The sequence below is a fragment of the Micromys minutus genome, assembly GCF_963924665.1.
Source record: "Micromys minutus genome assembly, chromosome: 10".
NCBI lineage: Eukaryota > Metazoa > Chordata > Mammalia > Rodentia > Muridae > Micromys > Micromys minutus.
Window position 1 is genome coordinate 51,979,455 of NC_137979.1, and position 24,681 is coordinate 52,004,135.

A 24,681-nucleotide genomic window follows, 5' to 3' on the forward strand; every position below is an offset into this window, starting at 1 on the left:
CCCCAAGAAACCACACTTGGTGGCCCTCTCATCTCTCAACCACTGTGGCCGAGGTTCCCCACCAGGTATTGTGACTCTGAGAGCACATCCAGCCCAGGCCTCCAAACCTCTCACTGGGACAACAGCGGAAGCTTCACTGGGTCTCTTTGGCCACTTCCCCTCCCCCTGTCCACTTTGTAAAGTTTATATTTATCCCAGAGTATTTCCTTCCAATTTTCCTTCGAAACATCAAACTTCTTAAGAACTGAGCTGTCCATCATTAACCCAGATGTTCAAACTAGCATTGGAGACCTTTTATCAAGGTTTTTTTCTTCTTCATTTTCACCTTTCCCATCGGTCACCTCAGCCCCGCTGCACCGACACCATCTTTGGGCCTTTTCCGAAGCTGTGTACTTCGCTTTGAATGCTTGCTAGTAAGATGTGGCTCGAAATTGGTCTTGGGACCCTCGGCAAAGTTCCAAGTCCATCGAGGTGCTGAATGAACTGTGGTCCTTCCTCCCTCCTTTTGGAAAAACTTTTTTTTTCAATAAACTTCACCCCACCCAAATACTTCTACTGTGCTTAATTTTACTCAGTACACAGACACCTTTTATTAGTGGCCACTTGCTAGTAGGTGGTTAGAGATCTCTTCCTCTTTGAAGATTTGCCTGTGAATGCTACCTCAGTTTCCTAGAACAGGCTCCACTGGATTGCCGCTAGAAGCTGTGCATGGAAGCTAGTAACCTAAGTGTCCCATTGCCACAATGAGTCCCAGCAGTAAATCCCCTCAGACAGTCTTCCAACAAAAGACTACCTGAAGCCCCTAACAACTTCTGGCCTCCCCTGCCTGGAAAACTACTTCAGTGTCAAAAGGGATTCAAGGAGATGCTGAAGCCACTGTCTATATGGACATGAACAGTTCTTCAGAGTATCCAAGGTTCAGGACCTCTGCCCTTCTCCCGTACGGATCAGAGAATTTGCCCTTGCCTGCCTTATTGGCATGTCCCTTGGCTTATTTCAGCACCACACCGCGGACAGCTCCCGAGCGCAAGCCTGGTGAAGGAGGAGGAGCGCTGAGCCGGGGGAGCGGGAGGACTAGAGAGGGCGGGGAGGGCAGACGCTGGAGGACGGGCGGGGCCCGACAGCCCTCCCCGGGGGCGGCGCCCACCCCAGCCTGACGCTGCTGAGCCCCAGGACTGACGGAGAAGCCAGAAGCAAGGACGCGGGTAACTCCCAAGCAAGTGCTGTTGAGGAAAGATGCCAGTCCGCAGGGGCCACGTTGCTCCCCAAAACACTTACTTGGACACCATCATCCGCAAGTTTGAGGGTCAGAGTAAGTGTGAGGTTTTGGGGTGTGGGGGACTATCTGCAGTGTGGGTTGGATGACAGGAGAGGCCAAACTCTTCAGTAACTTCTAATGGGATAAAAGAAAAGGGCAGGGCTGGGGGCTGAGGAGGAGGTACATTCTGAATACAAAATCTTTTGACGTCCCCGACCCCTCCTCCATATGGTCTGTGTCTAGGGCAGAATGTAGCTCTTCTTCCTCCCCACAGCAGTTTTCTTGGTGTCCCAAACCTTGGCCTCCCCTCTCAGTTACTGTCCACTTAATCCTTCCAGACCATTCATGCCTCTCCTAGAGGTTTGTTTGACCTCCTGCTTTCCACCCAAAGAGCAGGTCAGACTCCCTGGTCACAGTCCTGCTTTTTGGTGTGGACTCCCTCTACTGTTCCAGGAGTTCTGGGGTCTTCTTCCCACTCTACTGACCTAGCTGTCCTGGTTTTCCCACAGCCCCCAAGCCTGGACCCTGCACCCCCACTTTTCTGCTCCCCACCTCCTTCATGCCCCCTCTGTGCTCTCAGAAAGAATGACCTTCTTCCCCAGGACTCTTGGTCCCCCCACCCTCCCTTGCTCTGACCTCCACACCCCTCATTCTGGGACACATAAATCCCCCTCCTCAGCTCCCGTAAATCCCTACCATCTTCCTCTCCTGGCTACCCACTTCTGGCTGCCATGGTTTCCCTACCTTTCACCTTCCACTCCAGGTCGTAAGTTCCTGATCGCCAATGCACAGATGGAGAACTGTGCCATCATTTACTGCAATGATGGCTTCTGCGAACTCTTTGGCTACTCCCGTGTGGAGGTGATGCAGCGACCCTGTACCTGTGACTTCCTCACAGGCCCGAACACTCCAAGCAGTGCTGTGTCCCGCCTGGCCCAGGCACTGCTTGGAGCCGAAGAGTGCAAGGTGGACATCCTCTACTACCGCAAGGATGGTGAGACACACTGTCTTCCTTATCTATCATGGAACGCCCTGGGAGGAGGGTCTGACCTAAGAGCTGAAGAGCCTGGACAAATTCTATTCCCACTCTGGGCCTTAGATTTCCTCATTATTGGAGGGAAGCAATGAGACTTGCATGTTATGTCTTCTAGGGGACTTGAGATTGGGCTGAGCCAACTATTGGTACTGGTCTAGAGCAGAGCCTCTTGCTCCACTTCCCCTCCCCTCTCTCCCAGCTATCTACTCTGTCACTGCCAGCCCCAGCTGTCAAGCAACTAGGATGGAAATTAACCTTCCCTCATCTGCTCTGGGGATTAAGGGAGGAGTCAGCCCCCCAAGGCCTCTATAGCTAGTCGGTGCCTGGGGGCTGCTGTGTGGAAAAGAAGAGTGAGTCTGGTTCACATAAGTCCAGAGGTTTGGGAAGATAGCCTTGGGTTTGCTGTAAGCAGGTGGATTACCTGGATGGACTTTGTGTTCTTAAGTGCTGCCCAAGTCCTTGAAACGCACAGCAGAAACAAGCTAAGGGCTGGGTACCAAAAGCTAAGCAATCTTCGAGTCCCCCTCTGTAGATAAGGGAATGGAACTATAACCAGAAACTTAGTCCCTTGGAAATCACCAGCGTCTTCCCCCAAATCGGTTCAGCATCAGAATTACCTGGGGGCATGTTTTGCAAAACATACCTTCCCTAGAGAGAGGCTGACTCAGAAGCTGCAAGATGAAGCCAGGTAGGTGTATCTGGAAAAAAAAATTCCCTAGTGGCTCTGATTGCTACCAGTTTTAAGAACCATTGGCTTAGAGAAGTCTTCATTTCACGGGTGTGGAAGGCCCTCTCCCAAAATTCCATTGCCAGGGGGCAACTGGAACCCAAGTCTCTTGAACCCTCCCTCAGAGATGTTTGTTCTGAATAATCCCAAGAAAGAAAAGACTTCAACTCTCCATGCTTGGAAGCAGAAGTTTGGGAAAAAGAAACACCCAAAAGAGAGATGTTGCCCCCTGGGGGAAAAATCATGAGAACCATCAGAGAGTATAAACAGGGCAGGCACCTCTAGATTGGGACCAAGGGGTGCTCAGAGCTTAACTTCCAGAGGTTTGGTGTGTACATGGAACATGACTGTGTGTGTGCATGTGCATGTTTGTGTGTTTGTGTATACATGCATATGTGCATGGATATGAGTATAAATACGTATGTGTGTGTTACGTGTGTGTGTGCACACATGTGTGCATGTATGTGTGTGTGTGTGTGTGTGTGTGTGTTTACAGGATTCTGAGAGCTTCTCAACTCGGATCTTGGCCACACCCATGGCTGTCCCTTTCTGCTGCTAGCCAAATGAGTTGCAGATGGGAAATGCCGTGATAAAGACAAAGAACAGGAGACCTGGAAAGCATCCATCTTAGGTCGGCTGCACTCACAGGGTTAACAAAGTCAGAATATTTTTAAAAGCTGCGACTTCACCTCTTCACATCATTGCAAGGAAAAGGTGACAGTCAGGGGAGTGAGAAGGGTCCCAGAGGAACAAGACGGGACAGCAGGAAGTAGAGGTGCCAAGAGATTAGGTCCGTTCTCTTCCTTTCCTTGACCCTAGAGCTCTACGTGCACCCCCCAGAGGGTGAGGAACAATCATGGGCTCCTGGGCTTTCAGGCCCTGTAGGTATCTGGGACAAAGGGCAGAGTTTGAGACCAAGTCTTGGCCCCTCAGATCAAGACTCAGGTTTCCCGAAGTCTGTCAAGGTTCGTTAGCTAACAGAAAGGACCCTGGGAACCTAATCTTGGAGACTGGCTCTGGGTAAAAAGAGAAAATTTCCCACATATCTGATACTCTATAGTTCTAGCCTGCACCATTCTGCCTTTAGACCTTCCCTGTCCTGTTACCTAAGCCTCTGACCACCTGGACCATCCTGAATTGGCCTGAAACCAAGAAGAGAGTCTACATTGCCCTGTGGTGCTCAGATAATTTATGTTCACATTAACAGTCCACTCTGACCATGTGATTTTTAAATATGATTTAAACATTATATTCACATGCCTTGCACAGTTCTGCTGAAAGGCATCCTAATGGTAATTTCTTTCTTTCTCTCTGCCTCAACCTCTGACACCAGGGCTGAGGGAAGGGGTCCTGAACACATCTCCAGCTGGTTTATTTATAATCCCCTCTTACTTTTTTTGTTTTTGTTTTTTATGGAGACATGGTCTCACTGTGTAACCCTGGCTATCCTGGAACTCACTTTGGAGACCAGGCTAGACTCAAACTCAGAGATCCACCTGCTTCTGTCTCCCGACTGTTAGGATTAAAGGTGGGCACCACCACCTCTTGGCTTCTTCTTTCCCTTTAAAAGGATGATCTATGAAAAATTCTATTTCTGTGTCCTGTCTCTATTCACGGACTACAGTTGTGTACCTGCATGATTACCTCCCTGTCAGAAAAAAGCCCTAACAGCTGAGGAAGGGAGACCATGAAAAGGCTGGAGCCAATAACTGTACTCAGACCCCTCAGCCCTGCCCTAACAGACCCATCAGAGGGTCTAGCCCTGCCTACCTTCACCAAGTCCTATACCCTGATGAGCTCAGGTTAGACTGGAGACCTGGCATTTCTCCGGCATTTTTCTAGTCTGTAGCTCCAGATAAGGAGTCCCCATTCTCCATCCTGTGCTTTCCGCACACTAACCTACAAATTTCAGGATGGTAGCACCAAGAGCAGCACAATGCAGCCACCCCTCCTGGTAGCAGCATCAGCTTGAAGCATCAGTTTCCTAAGGGCTCTCAGCCCAGGGCTAAGTGAGGTGCAAATGAAGAGACAGAGTCAGGGCAGGGGGTGCGGTGCAGCGGTAAAGCATTTGTCTTGCATACGTGATGTCCTGGGTTTCAATCTTGGACTCCCAAAAGGTAAAAGACAACAAGGAGGCCATGTTGAAGAGAGGCTAAGGGTCAGGATGGGGAAGGAACATGAACATAGCCAAGGGGTGGAAGAACAGAAGCCAAGGGGTGATCTAGGAACCAGACGACTAACTCCTTTTAACCAGAGGAGTATGTGCTGAGGGAAACTTCTCGGAGGAGGAGTCAGGCAGAGACTGGCTCTTCCGCCAGGGACAGAGCAAAGATGCTGGAACACTGCCATTCTTCAATATAGACAAAGACGATTCACTCTCTCTTCCACTCAGCCAGTTGCTTGTGGGCTCTGAGTCACAGGTAAGGTACAGGGAAAGAAAGCACTCTGACCTTTTTCATATCCTCTCATCTACTGCCACTGGCGAGGTGGGTGGTGGGATGTGGAAAGTCACATGAAGACCCCACCAACTCCCCAACCAGTACTGATACAAGAGTCCATCCCAAGACTTTGCATCAGTGGGGTACAACCAGTTCAAGATGGCTCTGGGAGCTCCCAGAGGCATAGGAAGTCTGGAACACCTACACTTCTGCCCACTTCTACTCCTCCCCTGCTGTGGTCTTGGGGACAGGAACATTGCTGTGCCCCGAGCTGACTAGACTCATTGGAGCTCTACGAGCCAAGGAGTGGCTCAACAGGCAGGCAGTGTCTCTGGTGTGGATGTCTCCCCTGGGCCCAGGCAGCAGCTGGCAGATGGCTGCCTGGTGCCTGGGAGTCCAGGAATCTGATCCTGATCCGGGAGATTCCTGCTCCCAGGAGGAAAGTGGGAAGGAAGATGGAGAGGGGGGCAGAACAGCTGCACCCTAAGCTTGGAAAGTAAATGCTAAGTATGGAGTCTGATGAAAATAGGTTCCAGTGGTCCCTACAGTGACAGTGTTCCTACTACATGGCTTGGATCCATTGTGCTTTCACAGTCATTTTGTTGGTCATCAATGCCTGGGACGGGTGACACAGACCTAAACCTGCCCTCTGGAAAAGCAGCTTGGCTTTCCGATTTGCATGGTCACCTGAGCCTGCTGTCCCTGGGGATCCTGCCCTTTGGAACTGACACCTAACGATAGTTTGAGTGAATAGATATAGTACACCTAAGGGGTGCCCGCTCACAGGCTGGGCTCTGAGATAGGCAGAATTTCGACTCATATTGATCCGCCTGCCAACGGTGAGACCCTAGAGCAAGGAGATGATAGTGTGGCCAGAGGCATAAGGTGCCAACAGTTGGATCTGAGATGTTAAGAACTTTTATTTTCATGGTCTTCTCCCTCTTTCTTTAGGCCCTCAGGTCACTACCCTGTCTATTCCTTGACCCCAGCCTCTTCCTGGAGTTGCTATTCCAGCTCTATTTTCAAAAGTGGTGCTCCTCCCCACAATCTTTTATCTGCCAAGGGACTAGGGGTCCTTACTCCTCATCCCCTGCCATCTCCAACAAATCAGTTGCTCAGAACCCTCATTTGCCAGCTCCCAGAACCTCCTAAGGCCTAATGTGCCAACTGGCTCATTGCCCGGCACTTGATGTGTTCCTAGCAAGTTTCTTCCAACAGCAGGGGAAGCAGGCATCTTTGTGGAATGACTATATGGGAGCTGAGCCCAGGGCCAGCCAGAGCTTCAGGAGGATGGCATGCCCTCCCTCACCTCCCCACTTAATCCACCCCCATCTGCTAAGCCTTAATTACCACAGAAGCAAACCTCAGAGCTAAGCCCTGAACTGGGGGCCAAGCATGAGCTTGGACCTGATGCTTCACTATTCCCTAATGAGCTGCTCTGCCCTGGGGAGTTGGGGGGGTACCCGCAGGACAGCTTTACCTACCCTCTGCCAAATAGCTCTGGTCACTGTCCAGGCCTCTTCTCTCCAGTGGATACCCTTCACTTGACCTTCACGTAGGCCCTTCCTTAGCCATGACAGGAAAAGGCCTCCTCAGTGATCGACCTTATCCCTGACAATGGGGTTTGCAGCCTCCAGCTTCCGCTGCCTGGTGGATGTGGTCCCCGTGAAGAACGAGGACGGGGCTGTCATCATGTTCATTCTCAATTTCGAGGACCTGGCCCAGCTCCTGGCCAAGAGCAGCAGCCGCAGCCTAACCCAACGCTTCCTGTCACACGGCTTCCTGGGTTCTGGTGAGTGCTGTCAGTGGGTAACAGTAGTGGGGAGGGGGGTGAGGGACATTCAAGGCCATCCCCTCCAGCCCTGGCTGCTCTGGCTCTGACCCTGACCCTGGTTTCAGAGGCCTCTCACAGCAGGCCAAGTGGACAGGGGCCTGGCCCAGGCGGGGGCAAGTACAAAACCGTCAGCCAGATTCCTCAGTTCACACTCAACTTCGTGGAGTTCAACCTGGAGAAGCACCGCTCGAACTCCACAACAGAGATTGAGATCATCGCCCCCCACAAGGTGGTGGAGCGAACACAGAATGTCACTGAAAAGGTCACCCAGGTATGGGTCTTCAGGGCAGGGGTGGTGGTGGGCTGTGTCAGACCCCTTTGGTTTCCTTGGACCTCAGCTCTTCTGAGGTCATGACTAAGTAGAGAAATGTGACTTGTCCAACCCCCTTCACACCTTGGTCTGAGTCCTTAGCCTCCTCTTGTACAGTTTGAGTTGGATTCTTAAGACATGAAGATTTGCCCTGAGGCCACAGCCCTGAGGCCTGAAGTCAGCAGAGGTTAAGGTGAGCAAGGCCTGTGAGTAACTTCTAGGCCTGGAGATGTCCAGATAGGAGGAGGAAACACATAGGACCCCTTGGGGCCTGTCTATGACTCTGCAGTCACAGGCAAGGAGTGGGACAGAGGGTCAACCCCATGCAAAGAAAAGGTGAGGGAGGAGGGATAGGATGAACCTTGCCCCAGTCCTGCTTCTTCCCTTTGCTTTTGGGGTGATGACCACGCCTCACCTCATTACAGCAGTATGCCTGGCAGAAGCAGGGTAGCGCCAGTACCTCTAGCTAACTTTGAGTCATATCCTGGGGATCCATCTCTGAATGTCCCTCCTGTGCATCTTCTATTTGGCAAATGTCCCTTACTGGATCCTCTGCTTCAGATGACCCCACAGTCCCTTCTCTAAGAGGCCGGATTCTTCCAGGGAGAATTGAATAGAACCCTGCCTGAGACTCGAGTCACCAGGTTTACTATGTAGCCTTGGACAGAGGACACTCTTACCTTTGAGTCTCAGAGCTTTATATGCAGGGAAGAGTTAGATCAAATAGTCTCTGAGGACCCACTGACATTAAGTAATGCCAGCTCAGGAGACAGAAGGGGCTTTGTTAAGCTGTAGAGAAGAGCCGAGGGCACTGACAGAGGGGACATCCTTTTCCTGCCCTTTGTCATCTGAAGCAGAACCAATGCCAGCACCAGTAATGGAGGAGACCATTTAACCTAGCAGACAGGATTAGGGAAAGGCCCAGCAGGGAGGTGAGCTCTGGTATCCTGGGTTGCGGGGTGTGGTGATGGATCTGCTACTTTGCAACAGAGTTCAGCTGCCAGGGATACTTTGGTGGGTCCCAGCTGAAAGCGTGCATGGACCCAGAGCTGGTTGGGTGAAGGGACATAGGTTACTGGGATGACTATGAAGTCAGGGCTGTATATAGTGGTAGAGGAAAAAACAAAATGAAAAAAAAAAGAGAGAGTCCAAGTCTGTGTGAGATGCCAAGTGGGTTCCTAAGTAAAGGAAGGGCAAAGGCTGAAATGAAAGCTGAACACAGCAGAACGCTGTGGCCCCACCGAGGGGTCTGCCTCTCAGGTCAGGACCATTTTAGTGGAAATCAGTTCTTAGGTTGATTCCGTGAGTCCTGCGGTCCCATCTCCCGATGATCTTGCCTGCAAGATCAAAGCCTGGCATAGCCGCTTTCCTTATAACAGCACTGACAATGGAGGAATCAGTGTGGACGGTCCGTCCCACCTCGATCCCATCCTTACAGGAACAGTGCCAAAGTTGGACAGTGGATACAGATGATCTGGAACAGCGGTTTTCAACCTGTGGGTTGCGACCCCTTTGGGAGGGGGATCATGTATCAGATATCCTTATCAAAAATTTGCCTTATGATTTGTAACAGTCACAAAATTACAGTTATGAAGTGGTGGCGAAAGAAGGAATTCTATGGTGGGGGTGGGGTCGCCACAACATGAATATCAAAGAGTTGCAGCATTAGGAAGGTTGAGGACCACTGCCCTAGAAGCTGACAGATACATCTTGCTTAACCACATTCTTAGGCAGTTTGTCGTCCATCTTACCCGTGAGGGAACAGGGAATCACAGGTCAGTAGGCTTGCCTTGAGGCACAGGAAAAACAAATCGTAGCTCTGAGATTTAGCCTGGAGTCTGGCTTCAAAACCACTTCCTGTTACCCAAGCTGCTTTGCTTCGTGATGAGCAGCTGGCAATTGTTGGTTTTCTGTCTTAGCAGTCAGTGGTCCATTGCTATAGTCTTGGGGACACCAGGATGAAAAGAGGATGCTCTACAGACTGCAGGAGCCATAAATGATGTAGATGGAGCTCCATGGAGCCCAGGACTTGTTGAATGTCCAGACTGGCTGAATCCCAACCCAAATTTGGTTCTTTCCATGCATGGGATGCTCGGAGAGTTGTCCCCGGGGAAGGGGAGCCTCATTGGCCCCCAGGAATAAAGACTCTTCTGGAAGTGACTTGTTCTCATCAAGAATCCCAAACTTGGGTTGGGGAGTCAGCTCAACGAGACAAGAGCACTTGTCTGTCATGTGTAATAAGGCCCTAGTTTTAATCCTTAGCACTAAAACAAAGAAACAAACACCAGTGGCCACTCAAAACCTATTGAAGACAACCAGCCCAGCAAACTATCTCAACCCAGGCTCTTCCTTAAAAACATACTCAAGATGGCCTTAGGCAGGCCTGGCCCTTCTCACTCCAAGAAGAGCTGTTTCTGAGAAAGCTTGTGAGCTTCCGGGAATCAATCATTTGGCAGAACCCTGCCCTCCCCCACCCTCTCTCTCTCTGCCCTAACCTCTTCCTGACATACCTGTCCCTCATGTGCCCTTCCTTCGTCCCTCTGCCTTTCATGCTTTTGTGACAGTTCTCATCAGTTCTCCCCATAGACCTGTCTTACTAGCACTGGCTGTCCCCACTGACCACATGGCTTCCATCCCAGGTCCTGTCCCTGGGTGCAGATGTGCTACCAGAGTATAAGCTACAGGCACCGCGGATTCACCGAGGTACCATTCTGCACTACAGCCCCTTCAAGGCTGTGTGGGACTGGCTCATCTTGCTCTTAGTCATCTATACAGCCGTCTTCACGCCCTACTCTGCCGCCTTTCTGCTCAGCGACCAGGACGAATCACAGCGTGGTACCTGCGGCTATACCTGCAGCCCACTCACCGTGGTAGACCTCATCGTGGATATCATGTTCGTGGTGGATATCGTCATCAACTTCCGAACCACCTATGTCAACACTAACGATGAGGTGGTCAGCCACCCCGGGCGAATCGCTGTCCACTATTTCAAGGGCTGGTTCCTCATTGACATGGTGGCTGCCATCCCCTTTGACCTGCTTATCTTCCGCACTGGCTCAGATGAGGTGAGCATCCGTGACCCATGCCAGCAGCCATGCTGGACCCTGCTACATAGCTGTGGTGCACATCACTGATCCAGACAGCAAATGGGGACAGAGGGGGCTCAGACATCTGCCATCTCTAGCCCCAGAGAAAAACTATATGCCTCCAGATCTGGGGACCATCCCTTTACCCATCTCTCTTAGTAAATCCAGTTAGAGGATTAGGCTACCAGGTGGTCTAGAATTCTGCCCTCTGTGGGGTGCACGTAGTATCAACCCAACTCCTCATGTTACCTTCTGAGCCATTGTCACCATGGAGTTAGAAAGGGGATACACAGACTGCACACGTACACACCTGTGGATCCCTGCATCTCTTCTTGCCTCGGCCCTTCTCTATGCCCACTCCGCTCTCTGTGGGTAACGTGAGAACATTTTCATGCCATTCTGCCTTTGGGGTTCCCTGTTATCCCGTCTTATCTCCAGCCCTCTGCTCCCACTGCCTGCACTGAGATCTGCCATTCCTCCCTCAGAACCTCCCATGGCTCCCGTGGCCCTTCACAGATCCCCACACACACCTCTTCAGACGTCTTTCTCACTGTGTGTCACCTCCTACTCTCCAGGTGCAAGGGTCACATATGTCATACCATTTTATGCCTCTATGCCTCTGCGGTCCCGTACCAAGGGCGCCCCTTCCTCCTGTTTGCCTGGAGAACTAGTTTAATTCTTTTTAAAATAACATTTAAGATTTTTTAAATTTATTTTATATATGTGAGTGCCTTCAGGAGATATCAGAACCCATTGTAGATGGCTGTGAGCCATGTGGTTGCTGGGAACTGAACTCGGGACCTCTGGAAGAGCAGTCAGTGCTTTTAACCACTGAGCCATCTCTCCAGCCCCCTAGCTTCATTCCAAATGATGCACTCTATGTCATCTTTATGAAGCCTTCCCTGATCGGCTTCTGCAGATTTCACCTCTCCTTCCTTCTTGCTCCCATGGGATTTCTCTTCCAGCAACCAGAGAAGCCCTCGAGCCTCTTACATTCCACGCCCAAGTGCCTGCTACTTCCCTGAGTGTTTGTGGAATGACTGTGCGCTAACAAATACAAAAGAACAAACCTAAGCCTGAATGCACCCTCTCGAGAGCTGACCCTCAACTTTCTCAACCTTTCTCTGCCCCTAGACCACCACCTTGATTGGGTTACTAAAGACGGCGCGCCTCCTGCGGCTGGTGCGCGTGGCCCGGAAGCTGGACCGCTATTCTGAATACGGGGCCGCCGTTCTCTTCCTACTCATGTGTACTTTCGCGCTCATTGCGCACTGGCTGGCCTGTATCTGGTATGCCATCGGCAACGTGGAGCGACCCTACTTGGAGCCCAAGATTGGCTGGCTGGACAGCCTAGGTGCACAGCTTGGCAAACACTATAATGGCAGCGACCCAGCCTCGGGACCCTCTGTCCAGGACAAGTATGTCACCGCCCTCTACTTCACCTTCAGCAGCCTCACCAGTGTGGGCTTTGGCAACGTGTCACCCAACACCAACTCTGAGAAGGTCTTCTCTATCTGCGTCATGCTCATTGGCTGTGAGTGGGATCTTGGGCTATACAGGGTACTTCCTGTGCGCTTTGCAGATTTGTGTATACGCGTGGGCCACTCATAGACTTTAGCAACTGTTTAGACATTGCTTTAGGCCAGATTATTTGCAGGACATAAAGGGCCCTTGTCTTTTAAAAATATTTTTAAAATTAAGATGGTGGCCAGGCGGTAGTGTTACATGCCTTTAGTCCTGGCACTTGGGAGACAGAAGCATGCTGATCTCTGAGTTCAAGGCCAGCCTGGTCTACAGAGCTAGTTCTGGGATAGCCAGGGCTACAAAGGGGCCTTGTCTCAAAAACAACAAACAAACAAAATTTAGATGGTAACAGTTAAGAAATAACCTGAGTTCTTAGCAAAGGCCATATGCCATGAGGCTGTCTGGCTCTGCCAGCCACTCCTTTGAGCAAGTCACAGAAGTCCAGGTCAATTTCTCTTAGGAGCCCAGCTTCTAGAGGAGAAGCCAAAGGTCTTAACCTGCTAGAGACCCACAGCGAGGAAGTCTCTAGCCCCAAGGCCAGCCTAAGGGTCAGCTAGAAGAATGAGAACTCACGTCTCTGGGTCTCTGCACAGAACTTCCTGCCTCCCAAAACACCCGGTTTAAGAACTCTAGAGATGGTGTGGAAATTTACACATTTAGGTTGTCATGTTCAGAGTATTTGGAAAAACAAAAACAAGAAAAGGAAAGGGGGAAGGTGAAAAAAACGAAAGACAGAGAGTTTTCCCTGTATTATATTTTTTTTTCAACTTGAAGGAGAAAACAATTCTGAATCTAAAAACAAAACCAAACAAAACACCATCGCCCTAGTTCTTTCCTCAAAGAAGTCTAGCCTGCGAGCTTGGAAGGAGCCAGAAGGCAATAGCAGGTTGAGAGAGGGACAGGTAGCCCAGGGGCCTTTGTCCCTTGTGTACTATTGCTGTCTTGGCACTTCTGCTATCACCATGGAAGGGGGTTGGGGGTGGGGGGACTTACTGGGCTGGGAGGCCAGGGATCTCCCAGAAACTCCTCATTCCCATCTCGCCCCGCCCCTAGCCCTTATGTACGCCAGTATCTTTGGCAACGTGTCGGCCATCATCCAGCGCCTGTACTCCGGCACTGCCCGCTACCACACGCAGATGCTGCGTGTCAAGGAGTTCATCCGCTTCCACCAGATTCCCAACCCACTGCGGCAGCGCCTGGAAGAGTATTTCCAGCACGCCTGGTCCTACACCAACGGCATCGACATGAACGCGGTGAGCCCTGCAGCCCTGATGGGGAATGGGTGGGCCACCAGCTGCCCGCCTCACGCCCTGGGGGAGATCCAGGGCCCGGTGCAGTCTGCCCCAGCTCCCCGACCCACACACAATACCCACAGCCCCAGCTGCTCCCGGAGGGACTCGCCATACCCCCCACCCACAGGTGCTGAAGGGCTTCCCTGAGTGCCTGCAGGCGGACATCTGCCTGCACCTGCACCGCGCGCTGCTGCAGCACTGCCCCGCCTTCCGCGGCGCCAGCAAGGGGTGCCTGCGCGCCCTCGCGGTCAAGTTCAAGACCACGCACGCGCCGCCTGGGGACACGCTGGTGCACCTGGGCGACGTGCTGTCCACGCTCTACTTCATCTCTCGCGGCTCCATCGAGATCCTGCGCGATGACGTGGTCGTGGCCATTCTAGGTGGGTCAGGTAGGGTTGACTAAGGAAGGGACTTGAGGCTGGGGAGGCCCTACCCAGTCACCTTCTTCCTAATGAGTATCCTTAACAGCAGTTTTGCTCAGATTCCTGGATGTTGCTAGGTAGTGGTGGCTCATGCCTTCAGTCCCAGTACTTGACAGGCAGATCTGTTAGTTCAAGGCCAGCCTGGTCTACAGAGCGAGTTCTAGGACAGCTTTTTTTTTTTTTTTTTTAAACAAAACAACAACAACAAAGATTAAAAAAAATTAGTTATTCATTGGGCAGGGACACCACACAGTATGCTGTGACTGTGGAGGTCACAAAACAACTTGGCTGTCTCTTCCACCATGTAGGTTCTGACAATCACACTAGGTCACAAGCCCTTTAATTTACTGAGTCATGCTGGTCTCAGAGAGGTTTAAACCTAGCTCAAAGAATGCTTAATCCAGTGCCCTGCCTGTCAGGTGACCTTCCGCAAGTCACTTAACTTCAAGTACCTCTGGGTCCTTCCTCTCTTCTATTTGTACCGTCCTTGTCCTTGACCCCAAGTCTCCAACTCTAACTTCAGCCATGTTGGATCCTGATCTCCATGACCTGGTTCTCTCCCAGCCCACTCCGCCAACCTTTCTCCATCACTCTACCCTCAGCGGCTGGGTCACCGTCGGCTGGCATTCTTGTTCTTCTCGATTCATAGCCTCACCTGCGCCAGCCCCTTGTTCCCACAGCCTGAACCACAAGGACCCTCAGAGCTGTGTCCTAGCCCCAATATCTCCTTAGATCAAAACAGGCAGTGTGCTGGGAATGTGGCTCAGTCATTAAGTGCTTGCCTAGAAGGCTTGAAGGCCTGGACACCATCTCCAGCACTGCATGGTGATGCGCACTCTAAGAGAGCCTGTCAGGACAGACAGACAGACAGATACATAGGTGCATAGACAGATAGATTAGATAGATGCATAGGTAGAGAGATGATGGATTTTTAAAAGCCAAACCAAGACCAATAGATTCCAACTTGACACCATCGTTGTCCCCTGCCCTTCCACTGCCTGGGCTGAAGCCAACCTCAGGAACATCCTGAACCCCATGACTCCCGCTCTTCTGCCCGCCCTCCACCTGTCAGGCAGACGCAGTCATTCTCCAGGCTGGCCCACAGCGCAGGCTCCTCTGTGTGTCCTTTTCTTTCGCCTAAGCCACGTTACAGATGCCACCCACATGGGAGGGATAATTAATATTAAAAATTAAGAAGCTGGTCCAATTTAAGTTCCAGCGAGGGACAAGAAATCCTCTCATCTTGTCCTGAGTAGAAACAGACATTAGATAATAATTTTTCATGTGTTAAAAAATGAAGGTCGGTATTACATCACCTAGAGATCAAGGTTCAGAATTTCATGTGTGACAACGGCAAGTCTCGGCTTTCTCTGAGCCCCAGTATCCTCCTGGACAGGGATGGTCATCTTCCATCTTGTTCTTCTAGCAGCATATGCCCCTTCCCCATCTAGCACTCTATGCTGAACTGTTAGGGTCCCTTGAACAGTGTCACAAGGCTAAGGGGTTTCCCGGGGGCAGTAGGAGCCAAAGGAACCATGGTCTGTGGCACTTATGACTTTGGCCTCTTTTTCCCCAGCCTTGGTTATGCAGGGGCAACCATGTACCCAAATGCCCTTCTTCCCAGGGGCCTGCTCCTTCTCTTGGAATGTTAGTCCTTCTGAAAGCCCCTGTCTCCTTGCCCTAACTGTGCTAGGAAGTAGGAGCCTCTCCCTCTTTCATGGTCCAGGGCTCTTGGTTGCATCTGCTTCTCTGATACACTTTCTGTAACCTTGACAACCTGAATACCCATCTATTAGGGATTTGAGGAACTCCTCGTGGGAGAGTCTCTTACTCACATTTCTATCCTGTTGCCAGCATAGCTCCTGACTCTGCAAGGACCTAACACTTATGTCAGCTAACTTGGCAATCTACACTGTGTCTACCCTGTGACCTCCATCTCTCCTTGTGTCTTGCTTTAAGCTATTCTGGGGCCTCTGGCTTTGAGGGATACTTTTTCGAGCATCGCCACCTCTGCCCCTGCAAACAGTCCAGCAGGGGAGGTGACATTGTTATGCCCATTTGAGGGGCAAACTGGTTTCATGTTTGTACAAAGGAGAACTAGGAGAACAAAAAACAGAAGCTCCAAGTCTTATCCAGGGAAGCTGGAGGTTTTCATCCTTGGGTCCTCTGTCCCCTGCTCCATAGTGTCAGTGGGTCAAGGGGAACAGAAGGAAACTGAGCAAGGAACTTCTAGTGTCCCTGACTGCCTACTATCCCCTGGCCGGAATGGGAACTATACTAAAGGGTGTGGACCAACTAAAGGATATTCTGGTGGAAGGTGGTTCTGAGGAGCTAAGACAAAAAGAGAACCCATGTTCTTGGGCAGAAGCAGCTCTGAAGGAATTTTTGTGGAACTAAGGACTGATGAATGGCCTCCCTCATCCTCTTCTCCATCAAAGCCAACACATGCAGCCCTGTCCTCAGACCCCCCTCAGCACCAGGCCCCAGCTCTGTGGGATCTCCAAGGTGGGAGGTAGGAAGATCACAGTCAAGGGGCCTTGAAAGAAGGTCTTCGTAAGGGAGCCAGACCCTGGAGGGACCACCATCCTTCTGGCTGGCAGGGAAGAATGACATCTTTGGGGAGCCTGCTAGCCTCCATGCCAGGCCAGGCAAATCGAGCGCGGACGTGCGTGCCCTGACCTACTGCGACCTGCACAAGATCCATCGAGCAGACCTGCTGGAGGTGCTGGACATGTACCCTGCCTTTGCAGACACCTTCTGGAATAAGCTGGAGGTCACCTTCAACCTGCGGGACGTGAGTCTGGGCCTGTGGGCTGGCCGGGGGTAATGGCAGTTCTCAGAGAGCTGGTTGTGGATAGTGCTCAGTCAGCCTGCTAAGGACTTAGTTTGCCTGGCCTAAGGAACTCACTGCCTCTTCCCTTCAAGCCCTCATGTTTCCTTTGCTGAGACGCTTCCATACGACTATGTACAAACATAGCGCTAACTAGAATGGTAGCTTCTATTTAATGAGCAGGCACTGTGAGCTAAATCCTGGGCTTCTTTTATGTTGTTTCAGTCTTGTCCTTGCATGTGATTTTCTTACCGCCATTATCTAAATGAATAAACTGACCACCAGAAAGGGTAAGTTAATTGGCCAGAGCCATATGGCTAGTAAAAGGCAGAGCCAAAACGTGGATTCGAATTATCTGGCTTTAAAACCCAGGCTTTCCCATCACATGGCACTAAGCTAAAAAAGATGGGATCTGACACCAGAGGATTTGTGGTGCCAGAAATGGGGACTCTTAAGCTTATCACTCAGCAGTCAGGAGAAATAAAGTGCTGTCATTTAAAGAGGCAAGGAAGCCACCGGGAAACATAAGAGCCAACCAACTTCTGGTGTGTTCCAACGTCTTAGGGTTACTATCTCTGAGATAAAACACCATGACCACGACCAAAACCAAGTTGGGGAGAAAAGGGCTTATTTCATCTTACAGCTCGGAGTCCAGCATCCAAGAAAGTCAGGGCAGGAACTAGAATCAGGAGCTGATGCTGAGGCCATGGAGGAGTGTTCCTTGCTACTTTGTTCACAGGACTTGCTTGGACTACTTTCATATAGCATCCAGGACCGCCTGCCCAGGGGTGGCACCACCTACTGTGATATGGGGGACCCTTTTTTCAGTTGAGGTTCCCTCTTCCCAGATGACACTGGCTTGTAACAAATTGAAGTGAAACTAGCCATCACATCCGGTTTGCCGAGGATGGTTGGCATTAACGGTTTCGATGGAAGTTTAGAGGCCTTCCTGGAGGAAGAGTCTGAAATCAAATAGTAAGAAAGAGGGGGAGGCACTGAGCCTTGGCACCTTCGTTATCTGTTGCCCCTGTCCCTGAGCCTCCAAGAAGTACTTTTGTGGCCTAAGTGGCATGAAGCTTCTAGAGTGTGCTGCTAAGGTTGGTTTTCTTGCTGTGGCTGACCTCCCTATGCTGTTGCCTCCGTGACTCTCTGTTTCCTTCTTGAACAGCACAAGAGGTACCCACAATGTATCCTGCTTTGCTGGCCTAGCTATTGAGAGCCATCTGGTGGCCTTTGTGTCCAGTGGATGGACACCAGGATAGAAGGGATGTGGTCTTTATGGTCTTAACTAGCCAGAGTCAACTGTAACCCCAACATCCCCCCCCCCCAGTCATATGCTACCAGAAAGGTTGTAGCCAAAAGTGCTAACCTGGGTACCACTGGATGGACAGAGGGTTCCAGACCCAGTGTTCACCAGAAGACACTACTTACTTACTGGCTCATGCTGGGGTGTGGGCCACTAGGACACTGGAGAAAAGGCAGTGGGGGAGGAGCCTTTCTGCCGTCTACCCTCAAGGCTTGCTGTTCATAAGATCGTCTCCAAAGACTTTTCTGGGGGATCCTACTTGGTTATGTGGGGTAAGTTCATCCTCTCCACACCTGTTTACCTACCTGAGAGCCTCTTAGGAGAGAGCCTGCAGGAATATGCCGAGTTCCCATGGTGTCCAGATGCCTGTTTCTACTTTTTTACCCAGCCATTACAAGGGCCACAGAGGGGAACTTGGGGATGGGGATGAACAAAGAAAGAGACCCTTGTCCCAGCTTTGGTCCCTGTCACTTGTTGCTCTTGCTCCCTACAAGGCAGATGGGGGTCTCCAGTCAACACCCCAACAAGCCCCAGACAACCAAGACCCCCAAGGCTTCTTCCTCAGTGACAGCCAGTCAGGTGAGTCTGCCCAATCCTTGCCCAAGAGTCTTGCCTAGCCTTTAGCCCTTCTAGTGTCCCCATTATCCTGTCTCTTCGTGAAGAGGGTGTCTCGGCCACTCAGTGATAAGAAAAGATTCTTCTTTGGGGAGAGAGATAGAAACCTTTATCTTTCTCCCTAACCCTGCTGGCCTGTGTCCAGTGAGTCAGAGAGGGAGAGCTTACTGGTTGCTGGGTGCTTCTTTCAGGGGTGGGTACTAGCCAGGGGCCTGAGGTTCTGTATCAAAGCACCAGGAGGTCCCTGCTCCCCTCTAGGATTCAGCTCTATGAGCAAGTGAGATCAGAGCTAGAAACCCCCTTGACCACTCCATCTAAGCTGAGGCTTCCAGCTCCCCTCCCACTGGTATCCTGGGTGCTGAAAGCCACACCTCAGTAAGAATAGGACCTTGTCCTCAGGGCACTCAGGAAGGAGAACCACTTCCTATACTGTGTTCCCAAGACAAGTAGGGGGAGCACATGGGCTCTGGTGAGAAGGGGGCAGGCCCGTGGAATCAACTGTAGCAAAGGTTGTCCCCTTCCTTCCTGAAGGTGCTGCCCCTTCCCTGAGCATTTCAGATACATCTGGGTTTTGGCCTGAATTGCTGCAGCAAATACCCCCAAGTCCCCCAAACCCACGACAGGATCTGGATTGCTGGCCTCGGGAGCTAGGCTTTAAGTTAGAACAGCTTCAAACCCAGATGAACAGGTGAGGACCTCTCTGGCAAGGGTGGGCTGCTGCGAAGGAGCCAGCTGGGTATAGGCACCACCTCCCGGTAGCTTAGGGGTATTACTGGGTGCCTGGTTCAGTTTTAGAATGGGATCCATTTAGGGTGGGCTTCTAATTCTATGTCACTAAGCATAATACTTAGCATGTCTTCCTTCAGCAAACCCTAGAACATACTGAAAAAGCTTCCTGGGGGTGGGGTGTGGGAGGGATATGCATCCATGTGCAGGAACAAAACCATGTTCTGGAAAAGGGGGTTTGCCTGTGAATGGCATAGGGAAGGTTTGAAGGCAAGGAGGGTTCAAATCATAGCTGTGTAATTCATAAGTTAGAGGGTGAGCAAGCTCTGAGCTTAACAGCTTGGTGCCTCAGTTTTACCGTATTATAAAATGGGTACAGTTAGAAAATACCCACATTAAAGTATTGTTAAGACTGAATGTGGTATGCACCATGTCTAGTCCCTGGTGTCATGGAAGACAGTATGTGCTAAGGGGAATTTGGGCAAAGGCTGTGTGGATCCTAGTGGAGAAAATTTCTTCAGGTAGGCCCCAGGCTCCCATTTTGCTCAACAGGAAGTGGTCAGGTCACAAAAGAGAGAGGGATCTTTGACATCTGAGCTGCTCTCAGAACCCTGACGTGGACCATGGTTCTTTGTCTGGCAGATTGGAGTCCCGCCTGTTGTCAGACCTCAGCCGAATTCTACAGCTACTTCATCATCCTCAGGGCCACCCCAGCTACATCTCGGGGGCCCCTGCCTCCAGTGACCTGGCCTTGTTTTCTGAAACTTCAGTGACTCAGAGTTCACAGTCTACTCTCCTGGTGGGAAATATGCCCTCTTCCTCACAGGTGAGAGGTGAGGGGATCCCCAGAGTCTCCCTGAAAATAGCCACATGACTCCCTGACCCTCAACGTGTCTGCGGTAGGATGAGAAGCTATATCTTCTGTTGCCTGACAGGGCAGCCTAGACAGATGTTGGCAGAGCCCTCGTGGTGATCACAGACTCCACAGCTCAGGGAGATTTAATAGGATCCTCAGTTTCCCCCAGGCTCCCCCAGTTCCCTGAAGAGGAGGAGCAGATAGAGAGAGCTCTTTCTGGTTCCCATCCCAGAGGTTAAAGTGGATCAATATCCAGCTTAGGGGCTGGGAGTTGGGGATGTGTGTGTGTGGCTCATTTGGGAAAGTGCTTTCCATGTAAGTGTGAGGATCTGAGTTCGACCCCCACCACCCGTGTTAAAAGCCGGGTATGGTAGTATACACGTAATTTCAAGGCTGGGGAAGTAAAGACAAGTGGATCCCTACTGGCCACCCAGTCTAGCCTAACTGACAAGCCCTAGGTCCTTGTGAGAGACCCTGTCACAAAAGCAAGGCAGATGTCTCCTGAGCAACAACATCTAAGACTGACCTCTGACCTCTGACCTCTACATGTACATGCACTTATGTATACATACTGCCACGTGCACACACACACACACACACACACACACACACACATACACACACACATTCATGCACAAAATGAAAAAAACATCCAAAAGTAGGGTAGGGCTCCATACACAATATACCTTCTTTACTTTACCTTTCTCCCAGACCCTAAGCTATGGTGACTTGGACAAACATATTCGGACGTCCAGGAATTTCTCCCCCAGGATACCTCACATGGTCACGGCAATGGACAAAACTCTGGTGCCATCCTCAGAACAAGAGCAACCTGAGGGGCTCCTGTCACCTCTAGCCTCACCTCTGTGTCCCCTGGAAGTACAGGGACTGGGTGGTTCCCGCTTTCCCTCCCTCCCTGAACACCTCAGCTCTGTTCCCAAGCAGCTGGAATTCCAGAGACATGGTTCTGATCCTGGAGTCACAAGGAGTTAGGGCCTTTAGGCCCCCAGGATAAAAGCTGCTGTGAGGAAATTTAAATAAAGCGAGGTGAGAATTAAGTCCCCTTCGGGGGAGGGCCAGACAGCTCTCCCATAAAACTCTGAAAACCATTTCCTCAGAGAAACTAGACTACTGAGCCAGGTGACCAGGATGACCTGAGCAAAGAGATTCTGGACTTGGCCCAGCCTCCTTGGGACTCCCTGTGATCAGCAAGCCAGCCAGAGGGTTGCTCAGAGGTAGTTTACAGGATGCAAGAGTCAGTGGAGAAAAGAGATGCTTCAGATCTTCCGGAGAGTCTTGCTTGGGGCTGCATGTGATTACTCCCAGCTCAGAACCACCCTCTGCCTCAAAAGCTCAGACCCAAGGCCAGGGTTGACCAGACCTTTACCAAAAGCCTCTAATATGGCTGGAATTAGAGGTTTCCTCTGCGGTGGACATTTTAAAAGACAGAGCTGCAGCCCTCATCCCCTCGTCGCCTGAGAGTCCCATAACAATGGCTGGGACATGCAGTATCACGTTGCTAATAAAGTCTTGATCATTTCACGTTGGGCTAGATATGTGACTTTCCTAAACATCCTCAGGTCTGTGCCTATGCTGGGGCCTTCTCCAAACCCTTCCCACATCCAGCCTGTTGGAGAGCTGAGGTGTCTCAGTTGAGCTCTGGTGATCCACAGCCTGAAGCTATCTCCGGCTGAAGAGAAACAGAGATTCGGCCTAAGTGTCCATAAGAATTGTGGCCATAGACGGTTTTTGTCCAGCACTCCGCCATCCTGTCTTGTGCACTGCTGTTCTGCTAACCCTCAAAACAGCCTTAGGAAGTTGGTTTTACTGTCCTAGTGGGAGAGGTCTTGGGTTGGTAGCAGAGAGACTATGTCGCTTGCCAGAGTGTGAGCAGACCTTCAGGGCACGTCAGTATTGGCTTTCTGTTCTGGTGATAGGTATTTGGATGTGTTCTGGTTAGAAAAACATGTGCACTCTCGTATGTAAATGACATTTCGGTAAAAAGCTAAACTTAACCCACTAGAAAAAGGAAAAGAACAGTTTCAACCCACACCACCTTACTTGAGAGACCTGTTAAAAAAATCATCATTGCTTTTCAGATAATTCTAATCCATTCCCCAAGCCCATTTTACCTTCCCTTTGCAATCTCTCTTTGATGCCTTGGAGTCTGTCAGTGAGTATATGACCATACATTTGCAAGTGTTTATACATACTAAGACATTAAAGTTAGCTTTTTGTACCTTTAGTTAAACTTTAACACGGGTTCAAAACAACAGGGTGGCGGTGGTGGGGGCTAGCAGGGTAGCTCGGTGGGTAAAATGCTTGAGGACCAGAACTCTACCCCCCAAACCCTAATAAAAATTCTGCAGTGATGGTACCTACTTTCAGTCCTAGCACTAGGGCCGGGGGCTGAGACAAGAGGATCTCTGCGATTCACTCTGGCCAGTCATTATAGCCTAATTGGTGAACTCGAGGTCAAAGAGAGCCACTGTCTCAAAGGAGGTGGGTCACATTCCTGAGAACAACACCCAGGGTTGTCCTCTGGCTTCAGCATACATACACATATATGTACACATATGGATGGGTACCTTCTCACATACCTGCACACAAAATTTTTAAAATAGCTCATACCTGTAAATGCAGCACTTGAGAATCTGAGGGAGAACAGCCGTCGGTAGCAGGCCAGGAGCCAGAACAACATACTAGAATAATCCAACCATCCAGAAAACCAATGAACACAACTGAAGAAATTAATAAGTATCTCACAATAATAATCTTAAATGAAAATCCCCTGAACTCACCAACAAACATTTAAAAACCAAGATCTGACTATCTATTGCCTCAAAATGAAACAAAACAACCCAAAACCACTTTAATGGCAAAGACACCTACAGACTGGTAATCATAGGATAGAAGTCAGTCTGTCAAGCAAATAAATGGTCACATTGTGTCTACAGTCAGAAAGCAGAGGGGGTTGGGGGCCCACACTCAGAGCTTGCTTCTTAAGTCTAGGACTCCAAGCCATGGGATGGAATCGCCCACAGTTAAGGTGAGTCTTCATTGAACCTAAATAATCCCTTCCACGCATATGCCAAAGCTTGTCTCCTAAGTGATTCTAGAGTCTTTCAAGTCAGGAAACATCACAGGACATCAACAGATTTCAAAGAAATTCAGAGAACCGTTAGGAGTTCCGTTCCAGTTTATATTCTACACCTGACAAAAACTAGAAAAAAAAATGGGTGAATTCCTATACATATATAACCGGCCAAAGTTAAATCATGAGAATAGTAGCAGTTTAATCAGATCCACAGCAAGCAGCCAGACAGAAGAAGCACTAAGTCAGGAAACACCCAGAACTGGATGGATTCACTGCCAAATTCTACCCATCTTTAAACAAGACCTATTCTGTAAAATAGAAAGACCCCTACTTAGATCATCATACAAAGTCATTATTATTAACCTGCTGAAAAATCAGAAAGGATGCAACCAATAGAAAACTACGGACAAAATTTCCCGATAAGTACAGAAACAAAACTTTTCAATAAAATGCACTTAGATATCCAGTTTTTTTTTTTTTTAATTTTTATTATTTTGAAACATTCTCAACTGGCCCAAGCTGCCTTTACCTGGCTCTGTAGCCCAGGATAACAGTGACTTTCTGATCTTCCTGACTCTACCTCCCAAGAGCTGGATTAGAGGTGTGCAACACCACGCCTAGGCTCTTTTTTTTAAAAAAAAAAAAGAAAAGAAAATTCACAGTGGACTTGTTCATACAGGTGGCCATTACTAAAGGTGGTTGATAAGTGTTTACCATTGTCCCTCAAGGTGTCCAGTGTTTGTTTCTGTTAAAATCACATTCATAAAAAATTGTATTTTATGGGCTGGAGAGACAGTATAGCTAGCCCTCAGGAGCACTGGATGCTCTTGCAGAGGACCTGGGTTGGATTCCTGGTGCTCACATGGTGTCTCACAACCATCTGTAACTCCAGTTCCAGGGGATCAGATACATTTTCTGACCTCTGTGGGTACCTGTTCACATGTGGTATGTTTTATAATACCCCCTAACAATTCAGTACAGCCTCTTTATAGTAGCGTAAAGAGTATTTACATTTATAATGGTATACCCAGATTCTGGCTTTTCTGCATTTCAAATTTATGGCACACAGACATTTAAGGTTGGATTAAGTTTTGGCTTCTTTACACCCCAGGGAAGGAAGGTAAGCAACTAATAGCCAGATCCATTGCAAATCAATCCTAGAATTCAGGAGTCTTTTTAGTATCTATAGGAAAGCCTTAATCAATCTAGCCTGTCCCTGAACGTTTCTATCAGGCCTGTAAGAGAACAGTTAAAGGGGGGCATTGGAGCTGGAAAAGAGTTCTCGGTTGGCAAAGGCTGAGGGACCGCCGGACTTGCGGAGATG

At 50.0% G+C, this 24,681-nt stretch overlaps 1 protein-coding gene across 3 annotated transcripts; it reads left to right on the forward strand.

Moving 5' to 3' along the window:
* Nucleotides 1-1,236: 1,236 nt before the first annotated feature.
* Nucleotides 1,237-21,253, forward strand: KCNH6 (potassium voltage-gated channel subfamily H member 6; the record flags this gene model as incomplete). 3 transcript variants are annotated; one of them, XM_080922879.1, is made up of 14 exons in its annotated part: nucleotides 1,237-1,312; nucleotides 2,022-2,252; nucleotides 7,090-7,251; nucleotides 7,359-7,564; nucleotides 10,243-10,668; nucleotides 11,824-11,978; nucleotides 12,138-12,223; nucleotides 13,267-13,466; nucleotides 13,633-13,885; nucleotides 16,528-16,721; nucleotides 18,558-18,642; nucleotides 19,210-19,366; nucleotides 20,047-20,230; nucleotides 20,972-21,253. In XM_080922879.1, 14 exons carry the CDS (start codon nucleotides 1,237-1,239, stop codon nucleotides 21,251-21,253), a joined length of 2,697 nt encoding a protein of 898 aa, XP_080779005.1. The 3 variants fall into 3 exon arrangements, with proteins under 3 accessions (XP_080779005.1, XP_080779004.1, XP_080779003.1); XM_080922878.1 differs by having other exon boundaries at nucleotides 11,824-12,223; XM_080922877.1 differs by having other exon boundaries at nucleotides 11,824-12,223; nucleotides 20,047-20,190; nucleotides 20,923-21,253.
* Nucleotides 21,254-24,681: the final 3,428 nt, after the last annotated feature.